At 43.4% G+C, this 22,857-nt stretch overlaps 1 protein-coding gene across 1 annotated transcript in view; it reads right to left on the bottom strand.

The window, feature by feature from the left end:
- The window catches only part of LOC133342262 (BRD4-interacting chromatin-remodeling complex-associated protein-like), a 40,838-nt gene extending 17,981 nt beyond the window's left edge, over positions 1 to 22,857 (bottom strand). The window contains 9 exon segments of the mRNA XM_061551307.1: positions 787 to 2,151; positions 2,153 to 2,233; positions 3,426 to 3,598; positions 4,840 to 5,116; positions 7,765 to 7,983; positions 9,017 to 9,073; positions 11,059 to 11,104; positions 14,493 to 14,538; positions 22,619 to 22,857. Coding sequence (XP_061407291.1) covers positions 787 to 2,151; positions 2,153 to 2,233; positions 3,426 to 3,598; positions 4,840 to 5,116; positions 7,765 to 7,983; positions 9,017 to 9,073; positions 11,059 to 11,104; positions 14,493 to 14,533 — 2,259 coding nt within the window. The 5' untranslated portion in view covers positions 14,534 to 14,538; positions 22,619 to 22,857.

Raw genomic sequence — 22,857 nt, 5'->3', positions numbered from 1 at the left:
GTTCCCCCTTTTCAAAGAAGCTCTCCAGCAACGTTTGTTTTTTACTCATCTTGGCTTGGGGTTAGCTTGCGGGCTTACCAAAACTGTGACAAGTGCGGAAGTGTGGGAAAGAGGCGCGAACGGAAGTGGTAAATAAAACAATGGGGGCGGGCCACGTGCAGACTCACCGCTCACCTCCTGCTGTGCGGCTCGATTCCTAACAGGCCGGTAGCGGTCCGCGGCCCGGGGGTTGGTGACCCCTGCTCTAAAGGGCCAACATGGGGCTACCAAGAGGTGCCTGCCAGTTCACACCAATCCTTGGCTTCTTTTGGAGTAATCACCTGACACTTTATAGTCTCCTAAGGCTCCATATTTTAATTAAATATTCAAAACGTAACAGAATAACCTCATGAGCTGTACTCTCTTGAAACAAACATGAAAGGGCTTCAAAGCCTGTGTAAATGCTAAGACAGGCTACTATACCAAATTCAGACTCATTCATGCACAGGTCGGGCTAAAAATAAGCGCGGTTTTGAGTTCAGGTGCCACTGCTGTCATGTACACGACACAGAACTCATTCATAACGACAATTCCCACAAGTATTTAGCAACACCTTACTCATATTTAATTAAATATAACATACATTTTCCACATTACAAATGGTAACCACATTAAAACCACACAAGCCTCTGAAAAAAGGGGACCCTAAAGTGTATCACCTTCAGACAAAAATTCATGATGTCAACACCCGCCAAGATTTGAGTTTGCAAGAATGCTTTCCTGCATACATGTAAGATTATCCCTTACCTGTTCGTATCGATGCTGGACAGAGTCTGGGCTTGGAGCCGGGGGAACGGACCCAGCTAAGGAGCCGCCCTGAGGGGTCATCCTCTCCTGCGCTGGAGTCATTCGATCCGACACAGGAGTAATCCGGCCCGAGCTCTGGGACATCCCCACCGGGGACATGGAGACTTGCCTCAAGCCCACCGATGCCACCGGTGTTAGTCCTGGATGCTGTTGCTGAGATAACGATGCAGGCGATCCCAACATCCCGTCACTGCCAACAGGTCCAGTTGTAGCCATAGAAACAGGAGCCTGATTAGCTATGGGCACTGACAGTTGCTGCTGCTGTGGCGAAACCAATGCTTGCGCTTGTGACGACGCTACAGTGGGCACGGTTATTTGGGGGCCTCCAGTGGCAAGGTTGCCACCGCCCAGCAAAGTCAGCTGCCCAGGCACGCTCGTACACCCACCACCGATGCCTGAAACCACCGTTTGCTGCGCTGAAAACGTAGGCAGTGTGGTGAACTGGGACACAGCACCCACCATGCCAGGCTGATGAGCAGGGATCTGGAAGGCCACCTGGCCATGCTGCAGCTGTATCGAGCTGGTAGCCAGCAACTGCGCCGCCCCCTGCTGCGTCAAGATGTGCCCACCAAGCACCTGGCCAAGACCGCCGTGCGCCGAGATGAGTTGCCCGGCCGCCATCGGTGCCCCCGACAGCGCTGCTGGGTTGGAGAGTAACTGCGAAACGGTGGGGTTGCCGAGTAGCTGGCTCACAGTGGTCTGGCTGAGCAGCTGGTTCATGGCTTGCGTGTTGAACAGCTGCCCGTTAACACCAAGTGTCTGCCCCGCAGCTGACACGGGCATGAGGAATTGGCCCTGGGTACCACCAGGCTGCTGGATGACAAAACTGCCTGCCTGGTTCACAATCTGAAGACTAATGGGGGGACGGATGGCTGATGCTTGCTGCTGCTGCTGTTGCTGCTGCTGTTGTTGCTGTTGAGTGGTACTCTGGTGATTTTGCAGCACAGTACTCTGCCCGGCCTTTGTTTGCAAGAACTGCTGCTGCTGCTGCTGTTGTTGTTGCTGTTGATGCTGCTGTTGTTGCTGCTGCTGAACAGTCACATCCTTCTGACCCTTGCCGGGCATCTGTAGCGCAGGGCTGCCTGGCACCGGTGGTCTCTTGGGACTGATCTGCACCAGCTTTGGTTGGATGGTGACGGGTCCCGGCTTGGGCTGGATGGGCGTCTGCGGCCTTTGCAAAACCACAGCCTGGGGTGCCGCAGAAGTGGGCACGACCGCGACGTGCCCGCCGAATGCTGGGCGCACAGCCCCTGCAGTCGCCGCCGTGGCAGCAGCCTGGTGGCCACCGGGGGCGCCCACCGGGCCAAGGGCTGGTTCCAAACAACGCTGGGCTGCCATTCACGGTGGGGATCTGCACCGACAGGCCCTTCTGAATCACCAGGCCCCCCTGCACACAGGACACACGGAGACAAAGGTCCCTCATTTGGTATGCAGAGAAACAATAAGGGTGAGCGCATAATCACCTCTTGAAACCAACATGGTAAATGAGGTGGTTGAACCTGGAATGCCACTTGGCTGCCTTCAACCAGTACGTTTGAGGCAAGGGTCAGTGGCTCAACATTGAGTGATGCTCCCAGACCTGATGACCTGCGACATAGCCAAACTGCAATTCAGAAGCCAGGTTCAAGAACCTGTCTGTGTTTGGACTATTAGAGTGTTATCCCATACTTAGGTTTTTTTTCCGCTGAACACTATTTTTCTCCAACATTCAAATACTGCTTAACAGGAATTCGCCAAACATTCAAATATAGAAAGATTAGTCTTGAGACTAAGGCTTTCCTGAATTTAAATATAGTTGCATATGTAATCAGTATTATTCGGCCTCTGAAGCAGAGATGGATTATAAGATGAGTCACCTATGGGAGGCCCAAGCTAAGTCATGAGGTCACACAGAAATTATATATTTTCATTTGCTTCATCGCATAAGGGGTATTTCTCTCATATGCCCGGTTATCAAGGTGTTAATCATTAATCACATAGCAATAAAACAAAAAATGTGAAATGCTCATGCCAAAATTTAGTAGAAACATCATTTAACATTAGGCAAGTCCACATCATTAGCAAACCCCCACCCCCCCATGTAAAAAACACAGGAAATATCATGGGCATAAGAGTATAGTATTGTCTTGAGTGGTGCATTATTTTATAATTGACAAAAACCAGGACTATTCATGTCTAGGGAAGACTTAAAGATGTCCCAGGACAAAAACCCCTAAATTATGAAAATCCTGTGAAAACCAGGACAGGTGGAAACCGTAAGCACTGGCGAGTTTGTGTCTGTGACGGAAGAGCAAAGCTCCGCCTGACAAGCCGATGACAATGCAGTAACACAGCAAGAAGGGCAGGTTTGCAAACTAATTTTATGAACCAATATTGTCCAGCCAGCTCACAGCCAAACGAGTTCATGAGTTTCCCAAATCGACACGATTCATGAACCAGTGACTCCAAATCGCGAATCCGATTAACACGTACGGCGCGAAAGTTCAACATACATACATACAGGCGTGTGCTACGACGAACAGATTCTAGTGGGAAATTCCTACCTACCCCCCTCCAAATTCTTTGACAGGGAGACCCACCTGTTGCTGTGCTTGCTGGGGGCTGGCACAGGGTGGCGGTACAGGTGGGACAGCCGGTTGGCCCAGCGCCACCACAGAGGGACCCAGCACCTGGATGGGCGCAGCGGGCGAAGCACCAGCCTGCAGGGCCACGTTGCCTATGCCCAGCTGATGGATGAACTGAGGTACACCACCTGGAAAAGGCAGGGTCAGACAAGGCAATGTACAGGTGAAGCACAGGCAGACAAGATGCAGAAATACGCAGAAACAAGTGAACAGGTGAAAGCTGTGACGATTTATAGATTAATGCACAGGAGACTCTAAATGAGTCATCACATTGTCCACGATTCATCACATTGTCAATGTTCCATGAACATCACTGTATGTATGAATTATATTAGAAGCGTTTTCTTTGAACATTCATTAATAATATTTAGTCTCAATTAATTAAGTGTTCTTGCTTGAGGTTCATTATTGACAGATGTAAGGTAACCCCACAGGACGAAGAAAAATAGATATTAATAATAGATAAACTATTCACTTAAACAACAAATAATTCAATTATGTAATGCCAGTGTTAAAATAATGAAATAACCCTGAACACTGACTGTTGGGACACCTTGTATCTTGGGTCCTTGAAATGTGGGCAAATATCATGGGGTGGGGGGGATGCTTTTGGCTGGGACAACTAAAAATGTCAGAAGAAATTCAAGAATTTTGAAAACTGCACTCGCAAAGCTCAACAGTGGAAAGGGCGGCTGCTTGCGTTGTGGCCGAAACGTCGTGAGAATTATTTTATTATGCAATATTTTTATTATTTTATTATTTCCCTTCTACGTGACTTTACCGAAAGAACCAAGATGAGTGGAAAGCAATGTCGACTTGTTATTTGCATCTCCACGCTGCGCAACAATGTTACTTGTAAGCCAGTCCCAGTTTAGTAGCGTACTACATATCAACTACTGTTGATCAGCTATCGATTGCACCTTCGAGAATTGGATTATGATTTTTGGCAGTTGATGTTTTTTTTACCCTTATCGCATTTTTATATTTCTGTTGTATAAAAAACACACGCAATATAAGCTCCAAATGGAGCTTCAACGAGTCTCATGGAAATAACGTTTGATTTTGTATAGAAAACGGACCACCTGGGAAGCCCCCCCACCACCGCTGAGTTGGCCTAATATTTTGAGGACACAGTTCATCACTGGAGAAGTCAACCAATTCTAACTGCTCTTCTTTTATAGCTAAAAGTAACTATCAACACATTTATTTCCCCACGTGTCATTTTACAGCAAAAGTTGGCGGTGCATCTTGTAAATTCGGCGAGTGTGTGACCAGATTTGTATAACTTTATTGACGCCGAGGACAAGTTTTACTCTCCGGAGAGACGTATAAATAATACGAGGAATTCAGTAGGGTAATTGTGTTGCACCTGTGAACGCGCCGGGCTGGGGTTGCTGCTGCTGCACCAGGCTGATGGTCGCCTGCTGTCCAAGCCCGCCCAGGTCAACAGCTGCACCCGGAGCAAAGATCTGAGCGCCGTCAGCGGGAGGGTGCGCCGTGGCAACAAACGGCTGCACGGGTGGCACGGCAGCAGCGGCGGCGGCGGCTGCGGGCGTGTGTGGTGCCATCCCTGCTGGGTCCCCGCCGCCGGCCACAACCCCATCGCCCTGGCTCTCCAACGAAGCGGACGGCGCCAGCGTTGCTTCCTGAGCGGGGCAGGAAAGCAAAGTTTTAACTCAAAAGCACGACAATGAAATGTGGCTGGCTTTGAAGGGCGCGTATTTTTCAGGCATGTCAAGCAAATGAACTGCAGTCGTGTAAATGCTGCAAACTCAAAGAGCATGGCGAGTGGGTGTGAAGGGTATTGAAACAGTGAGTCATATTTTTGGCGATTTGCAGGTTATTTTTCTGATAAAAAATAATGCCTTGGTACTGACACTTCAGAAACACCTTGTATCCTTTTTTATTTTATGTTTTTCTATCTTCTGGACATTTAGTACGATCCTTTCAAGATTTTTGTGTTTAGTTTGTTGTCCTTCCCCCCCGCCGCACCTCCGATTAGCATGGATGGCGACGCACGGTGCGAAAGAAGTTCAACATACATACATTAAAAGGCTGAGAGTTTAGTCCCAGTTAGAATTCTCCTCAGACGTTTGTTCTGATGGAGGCTACAAAATTAGTATCACATTGTGGGAAAGTCATCAGTAGTTATCCTATGGAGAGGCTCTTCCCTACCATATATGGACTCTCCACCACCAACTCAGAAACACCAAGAGAAGCAAGCACTACCCACTGCTTGTGTGAGCAAGGGGAAATGGATTATTTATTTGTAGCGTAATGGGCTGCTGAATGCTATGTAACACCTCAGCAGGCCTATTACATTAATTGCAGTGGGAGTTAATCCATTTCCCTTAACTCGTGTTTCCACTGAAAACTTAACTTTTAAATGTTACTCAAAATGACGTGTATATACGTCACAGAAAATTCAATGAGCATAATTGTGAGAATTTTTTTCAGTTATCAAAGGGTTGGTATATTTAACGATGTGCGTGTATATGTTGCACCAAGGCCAGTGATGTGTAACGTTGTCAATGTAGACCCAACCAGCGACCCATGAGCCCTTTCCAACAAAGAGCTGTCGTAAGTGGTAATGGATATCTGTATGGCCACACTATGAATTATTCAAAAAGGAAGCCATCCAAGCCTGTTTATTAAATATATGCCCCTTTGGGTATATGTTGCTGAAACAGAAATAGCAAAAAATACTGCACATGCAATAAAGGCACAAATAAATTTCAACACAGCAGAATCCCAGATGTGATAAAAGCATGCGACCAAGTAAGGTCTGTGTAATACAAATGCTTTACATGCGTGTTAAAATGTTTATATATATTTAGAGGCATGTAACGATTCATTCAGAAGACCAGGAAAGATATTTACTGGCCATAATTGTGAATAAACATGTCCCAAAGAAATATTTTTTTTATGTCAAAAGATTCACCAGTAGACTTTCACATATTGGCCAATGAAATTCCACAACTTAGCCAGATACAATGTAATTTTCAAAACAGTGTGGGTTCATCGTGTCCAAATGCGATCATACCACCGTCTTGTCAGCCAAGCTGTCAAAAGAAAATGGCGTCTGCAGCATGATATAGACAATAAACACTGCATGGGCTTCATAAATAGCGAGACAGCCCGAGTTGATTACAGATTATCATTTGTTAACTATCAGCGCAAGTAAATATGTGTGGCTTTGTAGCAAGCCCAAAGTAGTTGTCCCATGAAGAGACCAGCCCCTGCCACGAAAATGTGCAATTTCTACACCTGGTTCAAGGCAGCCTAGGGGTATGAGTGCAACTCCCCACTACTCATCTGAGCAGCAAGAAGCTTTCATTTTTTTACTGTTCTTTATTAGTATCTCGTAAAATTTTATAATAATTTCAAGACAGGTGCATGTAAATATAGGTTTCTCTCTACAATAATGAACCAACTTTAAGGTGAACTATAAGGATATGATTCGCTCATTAAAATGCTTATGCGGAGGATACAGACTTCAATGAAGAGCTGCAACTATTGACTACCTAATTCATTATTCTATTATAGCTCAAAACATTCGGGCACAAGATGGATATCATTTGCATAATAAACATGATTCACACACAAGGCTCAAAATGGGCTTTTAGCATAAAGTTTAATGAAAATTTGTACCACTGGTAATTTTACCAACTGCCACATTAACTACGAGTACATTACCCGAAATGTTGTTGACCTTGTAAAATACCGAAAGATTGTTGAAATAATGCACTCTGAAACTAACAACAATTTTCTACTTTTTGTTCGAGTTGATAGGTCGGTGACAACTATTTCTGTAAGGCTGATGTAAATTGGCTATTAGAAGCACAATACAACAGAACCAGACCCAAGGTCAATGTGGGCAAGCCTTGACAGTGCCACCGTTGTCACTATCGTGTCACGCTGGCCATGCACTGTGCTGACATTTCCACGTCGGGGAGACGATTTCCAGCATCTTCCAGTTTAAAATGGGTGCCGATCAATAGATGTTTTTTATTCATTTCAGCACCAATTCAATTATATTGAAGAATGGATTATTTCCAATTCATGTGGGATTTGCTTCATGGAAACCTTTGCAGATACTACAAGAGTCGACATGCATTACAAGGCCAAACAACAAATATAAATTTGTTAATTAATTCGTAAATTTCATTAGAATTCATCAAATCGTTACATTTTTAGTGAAGTGGGACAGTCAACCAAAGTACAAAGTCCGTTCACATCAACACAACCAAACTGGCGAGCCACACAGTGCAAGAGTCGGCACGCGTGTGTGCACCTGCAGCGTCTGCTGGGTGATGTTGGCCTCCTGCAGGGATTGCTGCAGGATGTCGCACGGCTGGCCGGACGTGTGCTGCGCCAGCGGCACGGAGCTGGGGTCAAAGTCGTCGTCGGAATCCTCGAGGAAGCGCAGGGTGCTGGCGAAGGGGTCCTCTCCCCCGCCTCCCGCCGCCTCCCCCAGCCCATTGTTCACGTGGTTCCCAGGGGAGCCCGACGTCTGTGTTTGACGAAACAGAAAAAGAGAGAAAAAAACATCACGATAGAGTCTGTGTATATGGTGCGCAGCCGCAGAGGTGAGTGGAGGATACTGGTTTGATATAAGGTCAGCCATGGTTTTTTGTACGTAGTCACTTTAACCTCTATCGCAAGTACAAATTCCCTTTTACAGTGGCCACATTTACTAGACATTACACAACAACAGCAGTGACATCGCACCTCTGATAAGCACGGTTGGGTATGTACGGTGTGACAGAAGTTCAACATACATATGTATATTTCATCTGGTAGTCACACCCATATTTTCAACAAGATGAAAGGGAGGTTATTTCAGTTTCTTTATTTACAGTATATGAGTTTTACAATATTTCAATTGTTACCATTGTGGTAAACGTTTACCTATTGCGAATGTTTTCTATGTTCCTTGCTGCTGGAGCACATCAAATTACTACAATCACCACATTTGCATTTTTTGTCTCAATTGAAGGCATATACCTAAATTTGAAAATTCCCAAGACAACGAGCGTGGGATTCTATTCAAATAAAAAAAATCAAGTTGATCCGAAAAGCCGCCAGAATCGATGTAAAGGGAGGCACAACAAACACCTCCATAGAATAAAGCACCTCAACCTATAAAAGACGGTTTAGACAGACACTGCCCCTATCACTCAGTCCCATAATTGCGACAAGACTTTAACTCAATGAGCACTAAGAGAATCATTCGGCTAAAATGAAAAAGGTACAAAAAACTAACTATTTGAATAGTACAGCATACACTGAGCAACGCATCTCCTTGATGGGGCCGCATTAGCTTTGTGAGGCGAGGAACAAGACTGCGTGAAACGCGATGCTAACAGCCTGCAAAATGTATAAATGCACAAGCGCAAGTGTTTGTGTCATTTAAACGGTCGTCAGGTCAGAATAGGAAAAATCATTAATGGCGTTACAGGGGACAAAAGCGCTCTCCGCGCGCGCGCGCGCGAGGCAATCCACCTAATGTGCTAAATGGAGTAAACGAGGCCGGGCGCACTCACGAGTTCGGCGAAAAGACCGGCCCCGTCGCCCCCTAGCAGATCATCATGGTCCAGCTCCTGCCGAAACACAGCAGCAATGTTGTCCGTTACACACGCCGCTTACTCCGCTCTACCGTACGTGCGTAACGTCGCGGGGCGCGCGGTGCCACCCATTGTGCTGTGGCGTTGTCTGTCAAATGAGCACACGCTGGGATGCAGAGTGAACTGTCAATACTAAAGGCATTGCCCATTAGGGTCGTTTTAGACAAGTATATTCGGAAACAAAGCACTACCTGTTGCAGCAGCAGAGCAGCAGTAGATTGCTGTAGAGTTGTAATGCTACATAAATTCCGAGGCTACCAGTACGCACACTTATAAAGCGAATGTAAGAATTGGTTATTTCCCAATCATGTCGATAATATTTATACCACTATAGGTACATACTGTTCTATATATGACATCCACAAGGGGGTTAAAATCATTTTATTTATGAGAAACGAATCTCGTCCACAAATCGCAAAATCCAGAATGGAAAAAATAGTCAATTTATTTAACTGCGGCATTGCTTGTTACACAAAAGTACACAAAGGGACACAACACTACCTGCTACAACTTGACAATTCTCATGAATGTAGGGTGGAGCAATGATTAGCGCCCTACGCTATGAACAAACGACCCGAGCTTGATTCTCGGCCACAGCTAACATCATTGGCTAATAATATCTGAAATAGTCCTGCCGCCCACCCCCCAAAGAAACCTTCGGGACTAAACGTGGTACAGTCTGGCCAGTGGAAACTCTTCCTACAAATAATGTAACGAGGTGGCCTTATAGGTGGCTGTCACAGGATGCATTCTCATTGACAGGTTGTCCATCATTCTCCAGAGGGAACTTCTATTCTACGTGGGAAGATAGATAGATACAATTCCATACCTTTACAAAAATGATCAAAAACATATCACTTGGGTGGCATACATCCTCAAAGGTAAAAAAGGTAGACTTAAAAAGAACATGGGACCCATTCTTAAATAACCATTTTAAGCACCCCTCACGTCTGAGCCCATCGGGCCCAGGGTCACTAGGACAGTTACCTTGTTAATTGTGTGAGATCCCCCTCCACCACCACCCGAGCCAACATGCTCAGCTCCTTGCCTTCCCATATTAGCTACTCCTCACACCGCTCCAACACCCCTTTTTCCCCACCCATGTTTATTTTGAGAAAAGAACGGCCAACCCTGTCAAATCCCAACAATGAGTCTTTGTAAATAAGGATGCGTACGACCTGTAACGCCGGACAATATGTTTATTACTTGAATGTACCATGCATCGTAAATGTAAATAAAGGAAATCTTCAAAAAAACATAACTTGGGTGTTTGCCCCACCTTTTGGAATGAAGACATCAAAAAAAATCTAACAAATGGGTATTTGCCGACACTTGAATCAAAGTGTGGTTTATAATACGCACATTAACACTCATACTTTCATATACGGAGTTAATATCCCATTTTAGGTCAACAGAACATATGTCCTAGCCAAATTTAACCACATCTGCGATTTACATGACACAATTTATAGCCGAGTGAATTATATGTCAGACGTCAAAAGAACAAGTGAAATACACGTGCGAGATCATGGGATTGCGACTTCCACTGTAAACTGCTTCGCTACGACTTCAACTGCTTCCAGTTGGATCCCCCACTCATGGGTGGGTAGTTCTCCATATTCTCACCAGACAGCTAGCTTCAAATTAAAAAATCAAAGTCAATTCTGCTAAGTTCATGCAAATGTCACACCAATGCCAGTGCACAGGCGAATGCAAATTGCAATGAACGTGACAAATGTAGAAAATTGTTTGGAAATGTGGTTATCAAGCTGACGACTACAGAAACAAGGCTTTACAGTATCAACTTGACTGTGTTTGCCATTTCCCCAGATTCCATGATTCACTACCCTGCCAAGCGCACTACACTCCTGTTTAAGGTGTAAGAAGTGCAGAGTTGGCGATCCTTTAACAGGGCAATGCGAGTTAAAGACGCTCCTGCTGAGCAAAGTACTGAAACTCACCGGGTGTTCAGAGCCGTGCAAAAAGTCATTCAGGGCCTGTGGATCCCTGCAAGAGAAATCAAAGGAACAAAAATTAATCAGGTAAGGTGAAATGTGCTGGTACCAAAGTTTAAGTGGAAAAAAAAAGTAAAGTGTAAGTAATGTCCATAGGCCTCAGTTATGTGTTGTCACTGAACACCCTCACAGTGGCTTTTAGCTAACCATCGAACAAAGACAGTCACTTCATCGCATGCTTTCAGATGTGCTTCTGCGGCCGTCTGGAACGCTCTTCCTTCTGATATTAGGAAGCCACTGGAGCTATGCACTTTTAAACCATCCTGTTTGAAAACTAATTTCTTTAGAACTGATTTTTATGTTTAGTTTGTTGTCCTTCCCCCGCACCTTCAATTAGCACAGTTGACTACGTACGGTGCAAACAAGTTCAACATATATCCATATGAGTGACATGTAAAACAACATAGCATTTTTAAATCCTTTATATTAAGTGCGCTTGCTTGCGTGCTTGCGTGCTTGCGTGCTTACGACAGTGCAAATCTTTCGGTCGTTTTTTAACCCACTTCCCGTGATCCAATCGAGCTGACATTTTGCACAGACTCGTTGTGCGAGACAATTAATCTTCGTGAAATTTTTTTTTCCAAAATTTTACACTGTTTAGGGAAAACAAATTAAATATTTAATTACCAATTGCTTAATACTGGCAGACAATCATCTGACCCATAGGTGGCAGCCATCTCAAGCCAGAGGACGAGAGGACTCTAGCCGCCACGCATATAAATCATTTATAGTGAAAAACTTTGTTTTTACGGGTTTACTTATTATATGCACAATTTTGTAGGTGTTTGCGTATATGGTAGAAGTAGCAGATAAAGCCTAGACATGTATTGCTTCTGTCAGAGAACTACAAAAAACTGCGATGTGAAACCTGCCTTGTTTACAAATCTATAACCCAGTGCAATCTAAACTGCACTTTGACATTGTTGGATGTTGTCACACTAGTTACATGGAGAGATGGGTACCGAGTAAAGGCTTCAGAACATTTGTAATGGAGAAAGTGACACACCGGGAAAACTGCATGCTGTTGTATCAAAACACATTTCCAAAGAGATATCACCACATGCACTATATTAGCAATCAACTTTAACAACTCATGACTTCGGATTAGTAACGATACAATTAGCACTCAGTGTCGATTGCATTGATGTATTACACTAAACAAAGTTTGAACTGAAAGAGGATTTTTTTTCTCTCTAAATGATGGCGAATAAAATGGTAGAAATGGCCAACAAGATGGTGGAAACAATACTCTTACTTACGTTATGCAATGTTCAAAATCTGGGGCGATCTCCTAGCCACCAGGAACGATTGAGCCTGATCATTAGGTTACGTCTCTTTGATCTATCCAGGCAAAACGAGATTGACATTTGTAACTCGACTTCAGGCCTGGACTACGATTTATACTTGAAAACTATTTTTATTTCAATTAGCAGGTCGTGTTTAATTATTTTATCACACACAACAGCTGCTGTCACCGGCCGATGAAAAAAATATTCCTTTGTGTTAAAATAATTATACATATGGGATACTGTTAAGAAAAAAATATGCCAATGTGCAGTTTTAGACCAAACACTATCAACTACGAGCTGAAAAACAGACCCAATCTGTTCTATATGTTATATGCATACATGAATGCAATGTTCCATTCAGATATTTTATTTCATACAGTACATGAAAATACAAGGCTTCCAGACTGAAACAATACATTATAGTAATCATCTACCAGGCATAACTTTAACGGTAAATCATTGTGCACATTAATAAGGTGTTTTGTGTTGTTATATGACGAAAGGATATGATAACATTTTCACGAGCCGTCTAGTTTCAAGCTGTATGGTTAATTTATAAAATACGGGCATACTTGTATCGTGTACTGTATGTGACCCGGAAGCAATAGGCACAGTAGTGAGCAAACTCCACTCTAAACACAATGTCCAATGTTAGAACTTCTGGCTGTGCCAAATAATCAGTGACGAAGTGACATCAGAACCAGTCCTGGGCCTTCCCTAGGTTGACTCAGACTCAAATGATTATCTGGTGCGGTGTATAAACATCAATACTGGGGAGACAAAGGGGGTACGTTTGGTATTGGCCACACCACCCCCTCTATACCCTATGCCAGTCTTAATAGGTAATCACTAACAGCATTTACCCCAACACAAGAGACCCTAAATGCAGACATTATTATGAAATTATGAACAATATTGATGGTGTGTCAATCAGGAAAAATATTTGAAATAAAAAGCTGTCAATCCAGGCTGGGGAAGTCCAGATAAAAAAATCACATGTTAAAGTTCCACTCTGCCTTGTTAGAATGCCGTATACGTAGCTTGTAATGGGGGTTCTTACAAGGGCCATTACAGCACTGCACTGTATGTACCATCAGGACTGTTTAAGCCAGGCAAGAGCTTTCTTGTGCCCTCTAAACACCGCACGACACATCCCTCGCGTAACCAATATCCAGGCACCGAGCCACAAACAGAACCGAATGTATCCAGATTTGAAAAAAAAATTGAAATAAAAAACAGGAAGTGGGAGGGAGTGTGGGGCGGCGGAAAAGAGGTAAAAATTAGTCGAGGCCAAGGCAAACGCAGCCTGGGTGCGGATCTGGCTTGGCAAGCCTCCAGGCCTCGCCGTGGACTGTACGCCTCGATGACGTCACACCACCTCATGTCACTGCGCACACTGCAGCCCCCCCACACGGCACCGCCATTCGCAGCAGCAGCAGCAGGAATAAAAAAGAATCCTCCGCCAAACGCACTTTGGCTCATTCGGGTCAAGCGAATTAATGCTCACACAGCCCACAACTCTTCCATCCCCCCCCCCCCCCGCGCTACGTCGCCGCCACCTCGGCACACACCACCCCCCGCGCCTACGCCGAGCCCGCGTCGTGACGCTGGGGGTCATCATTGTGCGAGGTTCGAGAGGGTCCAACCGCGGTGGGAATAAAAGAGGCACGGGGTCTGGACGTTGCCGACTGACATTTTCTCACTCCGCACTGGAAGAGGCAAAATGCGTTTCTTTTCCCCGTAACCACTCGCTCAACACCTCCCCCCCCCACCCCCCACGTTAAACCTCAAGCGGTGAAAGTTCATAAATAAATCCCCCCACCCTCCCCCCAGTGTGCAGTGCCGAGTAGACAACAATGTATACGGATGTTTGCGCGTGAGCAGCAATAAAAAAAACAAGAGCTTACAAATGGCCAAACAAGAGGGTCAAGGCAAGCTCAAGTTACTGTACAGTACTTTAAAAAAACCCGAAAAGACGGCCGATGCAGCTGCCTCGCACGCTGCATGTCGCAATACATCACGCAAAGTGCGCAACCCCGTAACACTAAACATAGGCACAGTCGCAGAGTCGTTTTATTTCTGGTTACTTACCCGATCACGTCGAGCAGACACCGCCCATCGTCATCATCCATGACAACTGCGAAAGGGAAGAGGGAGGGGTCAGGTGGAGACGTCACAATCCGTGCGGGTGGGGGGGGATGGGGAGAGGGTAGAGGAGGTGGGGTGGGTGACTGGTTCGGTATGGTGGTGGTGATGGTGGAGTGGGGAAGGGGGGTCGTGGGGGATGGGCTTAGAGGGGAGGGAGGGAGGGAGGGGGAACAACGAGGAGGGCGGTCTCTGCGTGATCGTGACTTGGCCTGAGCCACAGCGCGGCGTGGACGACACGGCGAGCAAGACCCGAAGCTTGCGCCGAATAAAAATCCTGCGGCGGCCATTAACCCGGTTGCTTGCAAGGGGGGGGTCCTCTCTCTCTTTGACAAAGTCGGTCGTGGGAATTTTTTTTTGACTCGTTTTGCGTGCAAAGATTAAGATTGCCACGGACGCTCACTATTTTTACGTTCACTTTTAGCGACGGCTTAAAGGTCCGCTGGAGTGAATGAGCTTACTGTGCTGTTGTTAAATGCATTGGCGTGGGTTAGAGTAAAAAATAAAGCGATATGGCCCAATAGAAAAATGGCAAAACTTCTAAAGTCCAGTCGGGAAAAAAAGCTCTGATTTTAAAATCATCAAGCTCTTACCCTGCAGAACAAGACCTCGCTGTTTCATTAACAACTCATGTTCATGATTACTCAAATAAAATTCTAATGAAATGCCATTGTCAGTCCAAAAATGTCAATATTTTGCCACACAGCTGAAAACTCACTTGGCAATGTACATTTACATTACTGTATTATTTATACACTCAGGCATTAATACCAAATATCACTTTCATGACAAAATTATGACTTGTTTGACTACCATCTTTTAATTTTAAAAGACGTGTTCATGAACAGACAAGGGATTTTTTTAAATTCTGTCTTTCTAAAATCAACCGATAACAGAGCTAACTTTCCGTGACGTATGAGCAGAATAGCCAGACTTTACAAAAATGCAGTTTATCCAGTTAATAGACTGCATTCCTAGTTTTGTTAAGTCTTAGATCTTGCTCATTCATGAAAATTTAAGGCTCAAAATCAGGATATATGACAGGATCAACAATGTGGCTTTTGCATGTTTAGCATGCCCAACAATGTTTTACAGTTACCATATCCCAAGCCAACATCATGTTAGGGGCCTCATCCATTACATTGGTGCTACAGCCAGGATACAAGTTCCAGTTTGGTGAAGCTCACTTGGCGTATAGATGCACCAATAGAGAGAGAACGTAACACTCCAAATACACTTGTGAATTCTGTGGCTCATTCACTACCTGCCAACGCTTACATTGTGACTTTGTAACCATTACAATTTAATTGTGCTTGGTGCTTATAAAGCATGAAGAAACAACACAAAACTGTCAACGGTCTCAAAGTTGAGTAAAAAAAAGGATCACACACACCACGTATATTTAGCAAGAGCATGTTGAAAGTAAGTCAACAGATCGTGCAATATTTAAAGGATGCTACCAGAGAAATAGGTGATGATGTACATTATCATGCGCACAACAATAAACTGTCCTATTGGGAGAGACACACAGCTTATCTAGCTTTAGACAAAAAAGCTGATTGCATAATGGTTTCGACAAACAATTTTCATGAAGTGCATCAAAGGGCCAATGAAAACTCTATAGCGGAACATGAGACGGCATGCATATCCAAGAAATATTGCCCAACACATTTTAAGAATTGTCCATGCTCGTTAAGCTACCCATATTGCCAAGGCCAGCGAAAAGGCGTATTGAAAAATGTCAACAAGCAGATGACAGAGGTTTCAGTCTCGTTGCCACTGTCTTAATTAACCTATTACTCATTTTGCCTGAGACACGACTCTCTCAATCGAGGACTGTCACATCTCACGAAAGTGTTAGTCATAATATCTTACTTTCAAACACTACTGCACAGAAAATCGAAAATTGCTCAAACTTGAGCAGTTTTGTAAAATTACTGGTTCTAGATATGTCCACAGATTACATTTCTTGCCATGCCCTCAATAGACTGCCAAACCTCTAAATATCTGCAAATTATAATAAACACAAACGTTAATATTGTGAAATTCTATTTACTATTGGGGCTTTAGCATCCATGTATGGCTTGCAATTTCAAACAACCAGAAAATTGTTTATTTTCAAACTGTGCAGTGTACGCAAATAATGTCTCGTCGAGTTTCCCAAAAATCCATCAATGTCTACCATAAGCCATATGGAATGCATTACACGTTAACATGTTGCGGGTGTGATGTTTTAAAACCCAATTTCGAAAATGCACACCATTTAAGATATCATACCCACAGGGATGCCAACTTTTTTAATGTAGGCTGAGGGGCAGCAGCATTCAGTACCTTCATAAAAAAAATCCTGCCCATGGGAATCCATCAATTAAAAACAACTTTTAACAAAGATAAAGGTTCATTTGAATTCAGCAAGCTTTTCACTTACAAGGCTTAATTACTGTTGCTATTCCAACACGAGACGTAATTAGATGTGGAGTACTTTTATGGATTTGATGAGGTATTGGTCTTTATGCATAATTTGATCATGCTTGCTGAATAAACACAATTTAATCTTGACAATGTTATATTTTTAAATCCATCTGTAGATCCAAATTGAAAGTTTCTCTCAAAACACATTAAGTTGCTCATGAAAATAATGGGAAATAAGTTGGTCAAAATATATTCTTCGGAAAATACACAAGATGTAAACAAGTCTATCCTGTTCCGAGGTTGGTTGTTTTCCCTCTATCTATAACAGTTTTCCATGTCATTCAGTCATATGCAGTTAGAAGTAGACTTTTGTTGAAAAGTGCATTATGCTTGAGAGGCCTCTATTACAAGGAAAAATATTAACTGGGCCAATATTAGGCAAATTGCTTGATATACTAAAAGTGGCAATCTTAGCCCTCACAATGGCACCAAAAGGAACCGCTGCTAGTTGCCAAATTAATAGATGACTTCAATAATAATTAGACATCTAAATAACGTGCTGTCTTTCAAAACACCTCTCAAAACTCTCCAGTACCGCAATGTACATTTAAAATATAGTCACCATCACCTAGCCTTTATTTATAACCATACATTTAAACAGAGGATATTTAATAATAAACGGCAATAGTTTTCATTGTGTTATTTGTCAGAGTATTCATATCATGGTTATTGAGCAAACGACCCAAAGGCCCTAAATGCCAAACACCCAAGAACATCCCTATTGATTCATAATTACTGCGTTAGGCCACAAGCTGATGTGGCCAGATTTGTCCCAATAGACCCTTCACCACCCGACATAGCGAAAAACATTAATTTGTCAGATGTATAAGCAATTAAAGTGCCAATTATTATTGTTTCGGTTCACCGGTTTAGAAATTAGATATGACCTTGAGCTTGAAACTATGCCAAGCACTTGGAAAAATCCATCAAGGACAGCATACAATCCAGTCAGAAAAATCGTGTCACCTGACCCACCTTAATTAATATGCCAAATGGTGACAACTTTACAATGTACGTTTAAGAGCCAATTTGCATCGTTGAGTATACTTTAAAGTGTAGCAAAATAAATGTTTTAAGCTTGATACGAGGAGTTCATGTTTTCAAAAAAAGAGCTTCCAGGGTTTAAATTTTGAAAACCACACTCGTGGTGCTCAAGACATCACAGGTATTAAATAGGGAAATGACTACCTGACCCTGCAGATGGGGGAGAAAAAAAAGAAGTCTCTGGAACTACTGTTTCTGCTTATTCGTATCCCATCATAGATCAAGTGGTTTTCGTTAAAATCTCACCTTCCTGAGATTTCAGTTTATAAAATATTTAGACACTTCTTTGATTTTTGTGTAGGATTCAGGGAATTAGTTTATAGGTTATGGTTAGGATTTAGAGTTAGCAGTCATCGTTCGGTTTACGGGGTTAGGGTTGATAAAAAAAAGGTTATTGCTTTGGGGTTAAGAGGTTCGGGAAAATGGTTAGGACAGCAGTTCTCAACCCACGCATCATGCCCACCCAGGACACAAACGTCTCTCAGGAATGGGGTGAGCATACTGCAGAATGGATGCCGTGCGAGAGAATATAATAATCAAGGGCACGGCATAGCCTTCTTTAGGTTAATGGTGTGTCACGAGATTACAGCTACACTAGATCAAAATTGAGCAGCATGTGGAGTTTATCAGAGGGACATCTCAACACTTGTAGTTCTGTATACAGCCTGCGTCACTATTGTAATATAATGTATGGACTTTATGAATAATACCTATAGTATAAGTTTTCATATATGATAGTTGGCTCTTGGTAAATACTGCCTCAAAGCAATAAATGGCAGAGGTGCCTCCTTCCAAAAGTTAACTTCTTTAAAAATATTATTTGGTATCATCTTAAGCTAGTATAGTGGACATAAAGGGATGTTAATATTGAACGATAATAATAAAAAAGTGGGGTTGAGTAGGTCACATTGCCAGCAATCGAGACAAATTTTAGAGTTGTAGCCAGAGGAAAAAAAACTCAAATAATGTCCACTGTAGTTTGATCAATATGCTCGTGAAACATATGCAAGTCATAAAGCGGCTTGGGGGTCAGGTGGCAAGGTTGTTGCCATACCCAAAAGTTTGACGACCACTGGGTTAGGGTGTTTAAGGTTATGGTTGGAGGTTTAGGATTAGAGGCAAAGGTTTAGAGGTTAGGATTATGTAAAATATTACGCAATCATTATTTTCTTGCCACAAATTTATGCGGACTGTAATCTCAGCTTTAAAATAAAAAAGATGAAGTTATTTTGCTATTAAAATCAAGTATGTTTATGAGTTAGAAAGCTAAAGAACAAAGTCGTATTCTTACACATTTAAGAGAAAGTGCTTCATAAGTGAGCTTTCTAAAATTAACATGATAAGAACTGTATGGCCTTGTCAAAAAAATTCTACTAGCATAAGCTCAGCACTGAAAATGACCCAATGAAAACTATCTCTGCAGCAAGTGCACTTCAGTGTTCCATTCAGCCACCAAATTACCATTTTTAAAGAACATTCACCGACAACTTTTTCGTTAGTGAAACACAGGTCACACTTGGGAAGCCAGTGCTATAAATTTCAGTTTGTAACCCGGACCACATTCACACACTGTTTTAAAAATGCAACTTTGTGCGCCCATCAAGGTGGATAGCTCACACAGCGGGATAATGACCTCATTATGAGTACTGAGCAAGCTCCCTTGAGATCATGGGTTTGAAACCAAGGCATCCAAATTGTATGAATCCATGTTACCACGTATGTTGTGTGTAGTTTTAATCAGCTCACCTATAACTGGCCTAACCAATTTTTACTTAAATTAAGATAAATACAATACTAAATACTGTATACACGATAGAATGAGATATGCTAATACGCATTTGCTATCTTGTGGTTGTTGAGGGCCTAACACAAATACTTTATTAGGTTTTGTATGGTCACTTCTCAATGACAATGGGAGCTTTGTGGACTTAAAATGTTTTATTGGTGGTTAAATAAAACAAAAATTAGATACATTTTTCTACATCAGGGTTGGGAAACCCATTGCTGAGGGGCAAATATGGCAGGTAACACAATAACACACCTTGATATCCAAAAACAACAGTCGCCATTAGTGAGTGTGCTAAAATTAGAAGCACATTAGTAGGTTGAAAATATCTTAATTTTGGAGCTTTCGTGACTGCAGGAATTATTCTTTGGTTTTTTCGGTAAAGTCATGTATAAAGATAAAATAATAAATTAAATAATAGCAAACGACGTTTCGATTGCAACACAAGCAATCATCATCAGATATAATGAAATAGCGACATAGAATCTAACCAGAAAACTATAGACAGACATATAAACAGACAGATATCACCAAGATACATAGAGAGAGCAACCCAGGTACAGAGAGGGGTGATCGTTTCTGTGGGGTGGCCTTAAATAGACAGAGGTTGAAAATATCCACGAGTCCAGTACCTGAAATGTGCTGCTTAAATGCTTGCAGTGCCAGATACGTAGGGTATTCCATCGTGGTATGTCGCAAGTGGCAGCAGGAAGCCGTGGGCCATTCTACATCTAAAATGGGCTCATACCACATACAGTAATGTGAATACTGTACATGCACCTAGCAGCACTCTTTCCAAAGGAGTCATACTTTACAAAAAGTTGGACATGACCTTAAAATTAAAGAAAACTGCCGGATGTTTTTTCCCCCATGCAATATATGCTTATGTGGAAGTCTGAGGAATCCATAGGTCCTCTCCTATCAGAGCATCTACTAACAGGTGAAATTGCAACCAAACATTCCCATCCCGAGAACCATACTGTTAAAACCGGCTACAATTTCACGTAGCCTCATATCATGCATAAATGTAAAAATCAGACCTATCCATTTTGGCACATATTGAAGAGCCAATAACCACAAAATTCACTCTGTTGCACCAAAACATTTTGACTATATTGTATATGACCAAAATAACTAACACTTAACAGGATTTCTTCAGCAAATGTTAGGGTGCTTTAATGCAGGTCTGGACCCTCAGTACAGTCGCTGCATTTTATGTTCAACGTTCCATTCCTAACAACTTGAAAGTCACCTACATTTTTGTTTAAACATTGATGCGTTTCACATAAATTCATGCACCACACACAAAATAAATGGGATTTCCCCTTAACACGTTTGCAAAATATTGTTTGGCCATGCACTCACAGCACCAAAGAAACATCCTGCATGAAATGGACAGCGCTATCTCCCTAAAAGGAAAGATCCCCTCGCTGTTGAATGGCTTTAATCACACGCAAAGTCAAACAGAACAACACAAGGCTTTAATAAGAGTTAAGAGGAACGCAGACAAAGGCCCTCTCGATATTCACTGCCACAGCAGCCAAAGATGGCCTCCACCCGCAACCGCATTCGCTGCTTAACCAAAAACTTAAGACGCATTTACAAGCGCAACTTTATCGTTTCAAAACATTAAACAAGTCAACTCTTCCTCTATTATCTTTATTTAAAACCATGGGACGGATCCGACTGTTTAGGCATTTCTTCACAAGCACGCACCAAAAAAACGCGTTTTTAGCTCAATAACTTTGGACTTGAGAGCTTGCGGCAGCTCGGTTACATAACGCGCCTTAAATGCGATTACAGCTCACGAGACGTTACGGCTCGTGTCATAGTGGTAACGAATTGTTAAAAGGTGAATGTTTACGTGTCGTGTTGTGTTTCACGTCTTGTGCGTTTGTCGCCTGCCTCGTCGTTCGCAGCCGACATTTAATGGAGGCGATCACGACCACGACGCGTTGTGGACGCGACCTTTGTTGGTTCTGCTAAACACGAAACGATTTATAAAACTACATTCTCGTACGTTTGTCACGGCTAATGACGTGCATCAAAAGCCTTTTTTTGTCGATTTAAACAAACAAGGAAACGAACCCGAGCAGTCGGCGAGACTCCATAAGACGAGGCCCTCGTTGCGTTTTTAAAACGATTTTTTTTTAAACACCGTGAAAATTACACAAAACGTACACTTTTGCTCAACATCACACACTAACACACACACGTCATGTAAAACATTTAAACAGCGTTGAAAAAAAATTCACGTTACAATTCGCCTCGTAGGAGACGCTTTATTTAATTAACTCCACGATAATTCTTAACGTGTATATACGATGAGAGGGGGGGTCGCGTTTAAAGAGTGTGTTCTGCGTGGGAAGCCTTCCCTTTAAGTTTATTTTTATTTGCCGTCATCTGCCCGCCCCTCTCGCTACCTCGTCTACACCACACCGCTATTATAATTATTTTAAACAGAAGCCGTCTATGGGGCTCTCTTCACGACCACCACCACCGCCTCCTCCTCCCCCCCCACACCAACCACACCACGGCCAGCAGCCTCCCCCATCGTTTATATAATTATATTATTTTTTGTTGTTGTTAAAACGCCGCTTCTCTTCGTCAGTCCTCATCGTTCCTCTCCTCCTCCTCCTCCCGCCGCTTCTCCCTCGTACGTGTGCAACACATAAGAGAGAGAGAGAGAACCCAGCCCTTTTTTTCCCCTCCTCCTCCTCCTTGAAAATTTTATCACAAAATTATAATCGGGCCGCTGTGAGGGACTCACCGTCGTCATGTAGTTCGCGTGCCTCGTCCAAGGGGTTTCCTCGCCATCGCGGCAGGGGCCGAGGGGCGGGGCCTCCTCGTCTTTCTCACCCCCCCCTCACACCGCCCTCGCCCCCACCCTTCTCCCTCCCTCCCCCCTCCCCTCGTCCTCCTCCTCCTCTCTCGCTCGCTTTGGCCACGCGCGCGCGCCGCCGCAACCGTCGTCGTCGTCGCTCTCAGATTTTTAGCCCCCCCCCATCC

Source organism: Lethenteron reissneri, chromosome 14, assembly GCF_015708825.2.
Source record: "Lethenteron reissneri isolate LAM-NWPU_2019-01 chromosome 14, ASM1570882v1, whole genome shotgun sequence".
In the NCBI taxonomy this organism is placed as follows: Eukaryota; Metazoa; Chordata; class Hyperoartia; order Petromyzontiformes; family Petromyzontidae; genus Lethenteron; species Lethenteron reissneri.
The sequence above is the reverse complement of the archived record's forward strand: the minus strand, read 5'-3'. Positions and strand labels throughout refer to the sequence as shown.